Source organism: Pristiophorus japonicus, chromosome 3, assembly GCF_044704955.1.
Source record: "Pristiophorus japonicus isolate sPriJap1 chromosome 3, sPriJap1.hap1, whole genome shotgun sequence".
NCBI lineage: Eukaryota > Metazoa > Chordata > Chondrichthyes > Pristiophoridae > Pristiophorus > Pristiophorus japonicus.
Genome location: NC_091979.1, coordinates 122922607 through 122932846, shown reverse-complemented (window position 1 = coordinate 122932846; position 10240 = coordinate 122922607). Strand labels below are relative to the sequence as shown.

General features: G+C 38.6%; 1 protein-coding gene across 5 annotated transcripts in view; it reads right to left on the bottom strand.

Annotated features, from left to right (window-relative positions):
- Positions 1-1977: 1977 nt before the first annotated feature.
- Positions 1978-10240, bottom strand: part of osbpl6 (oxysterol binding protein-like 6) — a 284725-nt gene continuing 276462 nt past the window's right edge. For all 5 annotated transcript variants that reach the window (XM_070875778.1, XM_070875776.1, XM_070875782.1 and 2 more), the window contains one exon: positions 1978-2462. In XM_070875778.1, the coding sequence (XP_070731879.1) occupies positions 2438-2462 (25 nt within the window). In that variant the 3' untranslated portion in view covers positions 1978-2437. The remainder of the gene's footprint in view (positions 2463-10240) is intronic.

Sequence of the window (10240 nt, the reverse complement as noted above, 5' to 3'; positions counted from 1 at the left end):
TATACATGTATCTTACTGACTTCTCTTGTATTGAGAGTATTCAGTTTATTAAATACTTGCCATACTATATGCCATTGTTTTTAACTATGTCAGGTAGATTTAGATATTTAGTCATGTACAAAATGCAATGTAATTCTAATGTATGTACGAAATCAGTGCAACATTATGTTGTAGATTTACAACTTGTAGAAAATAACTAAAATACATAATTTAAATAAACAACTTATCTAGTGAAAATAAAGATTAAAATCAGATTTTACTTATGTGAGGGGTAAATCAACAAATCTATTTAAACAATTGGAGTTTTAGAAAAAGTAGTAGAATGGAATATATTTTATACCCTGGGGGGAGGGGGTCCAGTATCAGATTTGAACATTTCCCTGTCAAATAAGGCATTCTATACTTTACCCCAGCAATATCACAACTCTGCACCATGGTACTATCCCATATAGCAGAAAATAGATACTGATACAAGATTTAAAATACAATAAACTAAAAGCATGGCATATAAATCTAACTAGGTACAGAATAATTTCCCAATACCTCTGCACCATGTAAGCCTTGCTGTTATGGCTTAGAGTATCTGAACTAGAATAATTTATAGCCTTAAAATGTCATCCCATAAATTCTCCAAGGTATGACTTTGAACAAAATTGAATACTGAAATTTGAATTATAAAAAAAAAATGGGTTGAATTTTAGCCATGATACTGTCTAGTATTGATGGAGTCCTCATACAGACAACAGTGAGTTTATATAGCAGTATTGACAGAAACCGATTATGAAATTGGTAAATAAAATAATAGAACTACTAATAGTGCACCAGAAACCAATGAATAGAATCCAGTTATAATGGTCTCTTCACATGGTGGGTGATATTGAGGCTTTGGAAAGGGTGCAGAGGAGGGCCACTAGACTAATTTCCAGTTTAAAGCATCTTAGTTATCAAGATAGGCTAAAAGAGTTGAGACACTGGGCGGGGGGAGGAGGAGGGGGGGGGGGGGGGGGGCGGGCGGTGAGGCCGGTGAGGATTATAAGATAATGAAAGGAATAGATTGTGTTCCAGTTGATAGTTTGTTCCAATTAAATAGGTTAGGGAGGACTAGGGGTCTCAATTTTAAGTTGTTTAGGGCTAGATCTAGGTTAGAATGTTAGTAGGTGGTTCTTTTCCAAGAGAATAGTGGACCTCTGGAACAGGCTGCCATCTCATGCAGTGGATGGTGATTTGCTGAATTCCTTCAAGTGAGAGCTGGACCCGTTTCCGGCTGGGACTGAGATTACCTCTTACAGAAGGGCCAGAGTGATTTTGTGGACTCGTTTCGATTGCCTTGATGGGTTGGAGTGAAATTTCCCAGATTTCTTTTCCCCAAATTGGCGTGGGTTTTTTGTTTTTGTTTTTCGCCTCTAAGTGATTACCTGGTTTGGGGTGGGGTGGAGAGTATATATTTTGATACACAAGGTATCGCACTTGTGTGGGACAGGTTCGATGGACCAGAGGGTCTTTACCGGTCCGTCATTATTCATATGTTTGAACATACATCATTTATTACTGATAAGTTAGATTGCAGAAAAAATTTAATTACTTACTAGCTGCAAAACATTATAAACTTTACACAGGAATTATTTAGTTCACAAACAAGAGCCTTAGTAAATATATTTCACTTAATAATTAACTTACAGAATATACACTCCTTCCGTAGATGTTACTGAAGAAATCATTTCTGATTTAGTGACAGAGGTTTTATTGCCAGTTCAAAAGGAAGATGAAACAATATGAATTAATTGAGAGGAACCTAAATAGGCTGACAACAAATAACTATTTCTTGCTTTTAACTTATTCTGCAATTCTACTACTTTGTATGCAGTTTGTATTTCCTAAAATGAAGTAGAAACTGTAATAGAAACTGATAAGCTATTTCTAAAATAGCTACTTGTTTCCACTAACTGAAGCAAAAAGTCAATAGTTTTAATGGTGCCATACAGTTTTATTAGAACAAGCACAGATAGCAGCATTGTACAGAATATAAGTATGTAATATGCATTATTTAACAATTGCACTTCTTCAGGGGCCCTTATAAATATGCACTTCAGTAACCTATTTTAGCATCACTGTCAGGTTTAGCACCAGTCAGTTCTTTTCAGTCTTCCAAGACAATAAATCATGACTACAGACCTTTTGGTAAGGCATTTGTAACATTCATTGGCAGGCTAATTGATACTTGCACATGCAACTTAATTTATATTGCAACAGACATAGCAGTATGGAATTATCTCTAAACAAACATATTAAAATTCATCATCTATTTAAGTCAGGCACAGCCTGAAAATACAGAAAAGTAGACACCTGTTGAAATATATAGTACAGGTACAAAGCAGTTCACTTTGTTCTGCAAAGCCCAATGCTTCAGTACGAAAGATACTTCCCTTGTTAATGTTCCTTAATTCACAAAGATGAATTCCAGCCTTAGGATAGGGTGGAGAAGAGAGAATGAACATTTATTGAATAATGGGAGGATGGAACAAATATTTCAGTTATTGGAAAAAGTTACACTACACTAATATACAGATGTAATGTGCACTCATACAAATAGCCAAACACGTAATGGATTGCATTTTCTCTTTCAAGGACAACTAATGCTATTTTAGACATTCTATTACCCAGTTGTCAGACAAAGTTTTAACAAGAAATGTTTTTAAATTACAGGGGGAAGAGGAGGAGATTTTTCCTTTTAAAATTAGATTTTTAGAAAAACTATTTAATGAAAAATAGTTTCTAAATTAAAAACCAACAACATTTAACAAAATCTAGTACTCTACAATCGACATCCCCAATTTTGGCCTAAGGACTATACTTCAATAGATTACATTTTTCAGCAACTGGACCTTAAGGCACTCAAGTAGAATTACAGATCAAAGAAGTTAATGGCAAGAAAGGAACACACAAGAAATAGATATGCTAGAAACGTTAATGTAATAAATGCTTATTTAACTGATAGATACTTAGAAGTGACAGTTTGAAGATTAATTAAAAGTAAATCATTTCAATGGTAGAGTACTAAGAAAAAAAATTAATTGATATCTTACAATTGAAGACTCGTGTTATTCAGAGAATGATGGGTAATCTCAGCAGAACAGCAACATTAATAATCACGTTACTGTTCTTATTCGAGTGTTTAAAATTAATAACTTGTATGCACAATGCAAGGCTAACAGATTTCAAAATATTAAAAAAGCTTTTACTATGGAAATATACCGGTAAAACCTGATAGTATTTTAATCATACATTTACTTACTACTGGATGCATTTATTTGAAAATACATCTGTAACAAGAGCTATTGAAATCTGTACAGATATGAAGTAAACAAAGATAATTCTATATAGTGCAATGTCTAAAGACTTTTAAAATTTTGCTTGTTTTATGAAAATTAATTTTAGAAAAGTGAACCAATATTTTAGTTCATATCCACTTTATATGTGGATATTTATGGTTCCTTTGCTGAGTTTATCAATCTCTAAACCCAGCTGTTCACAGCATCATTTGTGTGAGCTACATTATTTTCACTAACAAAAATGCAATTTTCTTCTTACTTTCCTGATAAACCCAGAGGAAAGATAACAAAATAATTTTGCTAACTCATGATCAAAGAACTGTAGCGCTATACACTGGGAAAATGAAAACACAAACTACATAAAGAATTAGCACAATCTTTCACATTCTAAGGAATATTGAATGAAAAGAACTGAAGAACCAAAAGATATAAGCACAACATTTGGTCTAAATGCATGATTTTAACATTCCTCTGAAAACAATGAATGGTTTCAGTTGTAAATTGTTGCCAAGTACAAAACATTAAATAAAATAGAATGAAATAATCTTAAAGTTTGAGATATCTTAGACTGGCTTTAAAATATAGTTAGTAGAAATATGTTTCTTGAATCAACGTTAATTGCACATATCCAGTTGCTTAATTAACCTAATCAATGAGATATAAAATCCAATGCATTAATAACTGAAATAGACAGTGGCCTAGAAATTCAATAAAGCCTGAAAGAAGTGAGACTTTCTCACGCCCGTAAAAAGATCGCAGGCAGCTGCGTTATTTTGGTGCTGCTTGCTGATTTGAAATGATTGCAACGCATAGTCAAGCGACCTGCGCGCTGCGCGCTGCTTCAGGATGTGCACTTAGGGGGAAACCCAATGTAGCATCCCTGGAGCGAGGCTGCTTTTTCTTAAAACAAGGCTGTCATTTTAGAAAGCAGTCTTGAGCCCTTAAAGAGGAACTACCTTCTGGAAAAAAAAAATCATTTAAAAATATCAGTCTCTAGCCTTTAGAGCTCAACTGCCTTCTGAATTTTTTTTTCTAAACTAGGCAGTCTTAAGCTCTTAAAGCTGAATTGCCTTCTGCAAGTAAAAATGATAAGAGTGCATCAGCAAATTACTCAAGAGGCCAGTTAAAGGGCACCCTAGTTCTCACATGAGCACTCCAGCTTTGTGCAGCGGGTCAAATGTAGAAGAGAGGTACTCAATCCACAGGGAGCTAGAAGGCCCACCAGAAAGAAGAATGTGGGACCAGATCGCAGAGGCCAGCAGTGTCGCCGCCTTTCACCCCCCCCCCCTCACCTCCCCTCCCCAGGACATGGCTCCAGTGCCCAAAGAAGTTTCATAATCTCAGACCGGTGGTCAAGTTCAGTGAATGCATCTTAAAGTTGCATCCTACCAACTGCACCACTAGCCTCACAAACTGCTCAATGCATGACCGCCCCCATCCCCCACCCCCCCCGCCCACCATCACTCACCTACCAACAATCTCTACCAAACACGAGGTACACCTCACATTCCTAGCTTCACCTCGCCCCCTTGGAAGAGACTGTGCTGGCCATTCTTGGCAGGGGCATGGCTGAGCCCTTGGTCAGCGGCAGGGCTGAAAGAATACAAGATGCTCGTATCCTCATACGTTATTCTCCTCACATCCCACAATACCGTCTGATGTACAAGCTGCGCATGGTGAAAGCATGCAGCTCACTCTTTCCTGCTGTCCCCTCCCCCAACCCTACCCATCTGCCTTCCTCATTTCAGACACCCAAGAAATCCAGCCTGCCCAATCAGTAGTTCACTGAGAAGAGGGAGGGGAGAGTGAAGACGACGGAACACTGTGACTCAATTTGACACTCCCAGCCACCAGCTCGTTAACGTTGTCCTGCAAGAAAGGAAAAGGAGGTGGGGTAGCATTGCTGGTTAAAGAGGAAATTAACGCAACAGTAAGGAATGACATTGGCTTGGATGATGTGGAGCTATGGAATACCAAAGGGCAGAAAACGCTAGTGGGAGTTGTGTACAGACCACCAAACAGTAGTAGTGAGGTTGGGGACAGCATCAAACAAGAAATCAGGGATGCGTGCAATAAGAGTACAAGCAGTTATCATGGGCAACTTTAATCTACATATAGATTGGGCTAACTAAACTGGTAGCAATGCGGTGAAGGAGAATTTCCTGGAGTGTATTAGGGATGGTTTTTTTAGACCAATGTGTTGAGGAACCAACTAGAGGGCTGGCCATCCTAGACTGGATGATGTGTAATGAGAAAGGACTAATTAGCAATCTTGTTGTGCGAGGTCCCTTCGGGAAGAGTGACCATAATATGGAAGAATTCTTTATTAAGATGGAAAGTGACAGTTAATTCAGAGACTAGGGTCCTGAACTTAAGGAAAGGTAACTTCGATGGTACAAGACGTGAATTGGCTAGAATAGACTGGCGAATGATACTTAAAAGGTTGAGGGTGGATAGGCAATGGCAAACATTTAAAGATCACATGGATGAACTTCAACAATTGTACATCCTGGTCTGGAGTAAAAATAAAACGGGGAAGGTGGCTCAACCGTGGTTAACAAAGGAAATTAAGGATAGTGTTAAATCCAAGGAAGAAGCATATAAATTGACCAGAAAAAGAAGCAAACCTGAGGACTGGGAGAAATTTAGAATTCAGCAGAGGAAGACAAAGGGTTTAATTAGGAGGGGGAAAATAGAGTATGAGAGGAAGCATGCTGGGAACATAAAAACTGACTGCAAAAGCTTCTATAGATATGTGAAGAGATAAAGATTAGTGAAGACAAACGTAGGTGCCTTGCAGTCAGAACCGGGTGAATTTATAATGGGGAACAAAGAAATGACAGACCAATTGAACAAATACTTTGGTTCTGTCTTCACAAATAACCTTCCGGAAATATTAGGGGACAGAGGGTCTAGTGAGAAGGAGGAACTGAAGGAAATCCTTATTAGCCAGGAAATTGTGTTAGGGAAATTGATGGGATTGAAGGCCGATAAATCCCCAGGGCCTGATAGTCTGCATCCCAGAGTACTTAAGGAAGTGGCCCTAGAAATAGTGGATGCAGTGGTGATCATTTTCCAACAGTCTATCAACTCTGGATCAGTTCCTATGGAGTGGAGAGTAGCTAATGTAACACCACTTTTTAAGAAAGGAGGGAGATAGAAAACAGGGAATTATAGACCAGTTAGCCTGTCATCAGTAGTGGGGAAAATGTTAGCATCAATTATTAAAGATGAAATAGCAGCGCATTTGGAAAGCAGTGAAGGATTGGTCCAAGTCAGCATGGATTTATGAAAGGGAAATCATGCTTGACAAATCTTCTAGAATTTTTTGTGGATGTAACTAATAGAGTGGACAGGAGAGAACCAGTGAATGTGGTGTATTTGGACTTTCAAAAGGCTTTTGACAAGGTCCCACACAAGAGATTGGTGTGCAAAATTAAAGCACATGGTATTGGGCGTAATGTATTGACGTGGATAGAGAACTGGTTGGCAGACAGGAAGTAAAGAGTCGGGATAAACGGATCCTTTTCAGAATGGCAGGCAGTGACTAGTGGGATGCCGCACGGGTTAAGTGCTGGGATCCCAGCTATTTACAATATACATCAATGATTTAGATGAAGGAATTGAGTGTAATATCTCCAAATTTGCAGATGACACTAAGCTGGATGGCGGTGTGAGCTGCGACGAGGATGCTAAGAGGGTGCAGGGTGACTTGGATAGTTTAGGTGAGTGGGCAAATGCATGGCAGATGCAGTATAATGTGGATAAATGTGAGGTTATCCACTTTGGTGGCAAAAACACAAGGGCAGATTATCTGAATGGCAGCAGATTAGGAAAAGGGGAGGTGCAACGAAACCTGGGTGTCATGGTATATCAGTCATTGAAAATTGGCATGCAGGTGCAGCAGGCAGAGAAGGCGGCAAATGGCATGTTGGCCTTCATAGCTAGGGGATTTGAGTATTGGAGCAGTGAGGTCTTACTGCTGTTGTACAGGGCCTTGGTGAGGCCTCACCTGGAATAGTGTGTTCAGTTTTGGTCTCCTAATCTGAGGAAGGACGTTCTTGCTATTGAGGGAGTGCAGTGAAGGTTCACCAGACTGATTTCCGGGATATATGAGGAGAGACTGGATCGACTGGGCCTGTATTCACTGGAGTTTAGAAGAATGAGAAGGGATCTCATAGAAACATATAAAATACTGACGGGACTGGACAAGTTGGATGCAGGAAGAATGTTCCTGATGTTGGGGAAGTCCAGAACCAGGGGACACAGTCTAAGGATAAGGGGTAAGCCATTTAGGACTGAGATGAGGAGAAACTTCTTCACTCAGAGAGTTGTTAACTTGTGGAATTCTCTACCGCAGAGTTGTTGATGCCAGTTCGTTGGATATATTCAAGAGGGAGTTAGATATGGCCCTTACGGCTAAAGGGATCAAGGGGTATGGAGAGAAAGCAGGAAAGGGGTACTGAGGTGATGATCAGCCATGATCTTATTGAATGGTGGTGCAGGCTCAAAGGGCCGAATGGTCTACTCCTGCACCTATTTTCTATGTTTCTATTTGCAGTGTCCCCCACTGAAACTCAGCGGCCTTCCACTAGCCATACTGTAGCCACTGCGGTAGCACTACATGACATCACTAGGATAGGCAAAGGCATACGCAGGATTACTTGAAGTCATATTGGATGCATATGATAAAGTTGGATTGCAATGTTTGCTTCGTGGTGGCTTTTATTTCAGCATTGCGGCCAAGAGGACGCTGTGATGGCCAGTAACAGACGGAAGGTAAGGTGTGGGATGAATGTTGAAAGGGGAATTGGGGTTGTAGTCACTGGTACCGCAGGCGGATGATTTGATCCCCTGTATCCCAGCCTGAAAGGAGTTGTCTGGGTTGCATCCTTCCTTTCGCTTCCTCCTCTTCTACGCCTTCCTCTTTGCTGTCTCTTCTTCATCTCCTTGTGCCCCCCAGGACTGTGAGCAAGCGATCTTCTCAGAGGCAAAATACTGCAGATGCTGGAAATCCTCTGCAGGTCAGGCAGCATCTCGACCTGAAACATTAACTGTTTTTTCTCTCCACAGATGCTGCCTGACCTGTTGAGTATTTCCAGCATTTTCTGTTTTCTCATTGGCCTTCCTTTACCATCCAAAGCCTCGCAAGCGTCCAGCTACACTCCTTGCACGTTTTAACAAGTTTTTTAATGTATTGCACCAAGCCACTACTTCAATAAAACATTTTTTTTAAAGTCCAAAAGCTGAAATCGAAACTTACCTGAAAGACGTGTGCATCCTTTTAAAAAGCACTGACAACGTCTTTGCGGAGCTTCTGTGGAGGGCATTATGTTGTGCGGCAACGTCCAAAGTCGCGCGTCAAATCAAGCATGCCACGCCAACTGAGGTCATGATCTGCACATTTGAATTTGAGAGGCAAGCGCCATCGACCTCAACAAAATAGCAACTGCCATTTTTTGCAGAAATATGGTGCAATGGTAAAGTAGGGAATTTCTAGGCCAATGTGTTTACATATTGTCTGGCCCTTTTGGTAAATTTCCTTTGGGAACAGTAGCATTTCTTCTAAAATCTAAACCAATGCCATCAGCATGATTTAGTATTATCCTGTCAAATACAGATTAAATAAGTTATTTAATGAATCAGCTAGTTGGCTATGTAGTCTCAAATATAAAAAAGACTATTTTTTCTTGTGCAATTTTGTTGCATTTTAAAATTTACAGGCCCATGACATTTTACATAATGCATAAAATAACTTCCATTGAGTTTAGGGCAGCTATGCATGTGCATTTTTGAATATATATCTTGATACATGGTACAGCCTGCTGCATTTCAATGGAGGCATTTGGAATCTAGTATGATAGAAATAGAGTTAATTATTCCTAGTTAAGTGATAATGGTTTCATCACATAAAACAATCAAACAGAAATCTGGAAAACATTTAAAAAATGAAAATACATGTGGTTGTAATAACAAATTTAGTTTAAATACCATTGTAATAAATTATAATGGAGCATTTGTGTGTTCAGTATCACATTCTGTTTATCTAATGGTTTTCTATTAAGCAAACTGACTGGGGAATGGCTTGGTTTCTGTGCAATTTTTTCCTTTAAATTAGCATTGCCATTAACACGGCATCCAATAACCAGTTTCTATTGCACTACCTTTCCTTACATCTATCAGACAGAATGGGCTTACAAATGTCTACAAACTACTTACTGAAATTAAATTCAAAATACTCTATGTACTTAAATGTGTTGCTTGTTCACAGTTTCTTGTTTGCACCTGCAAGATTAATATTAAAGGATGTAGGACTTTCTACGCATCTATCAGTTTATAAATATTACTGATAAATATATATTTTAAATAAACTTTAACATTGTGACACAGAACACAAGTGGCAAGCCAATTGAAAACAAAGCCCATCTTGAATGGTCGAAGGAAATAGCTAGCAATGTTGAATGTGACCATTTAAACATCAGTGAAATTCAACCCTATTATGGTTTTGTACTCTAGGCACATTAATCTTTCAAATGATAGTTTATAGTATTTGAAAAGTAAGTTGACCTTGTGTAGGTTTCTAGAATAAAAACAATGTTTGCTAAATGTATTTACTATTCTTAAGGCATGGAAATGAATGATGAAACGCTTTAGCAAAAAGCCATGATAGTTATCAATGCTTCATTAGGATTATATTATTTTCATAAATATGTGACTGTCAAACAGCCATCCCTATTCTTGTGCATTCACTTAAATTACACTTTTGGTTTCCCAAAAATTCACAGCTTTAGTGGAAAACATGTTTTTAAACCAACAGTGTTTGGGTCATGGCCTATTTATAATTATGTCTGTTATTAAACTGACATACCTAGCATATGACCAGCTAAACCACATGAACGCAATAAGAGTTA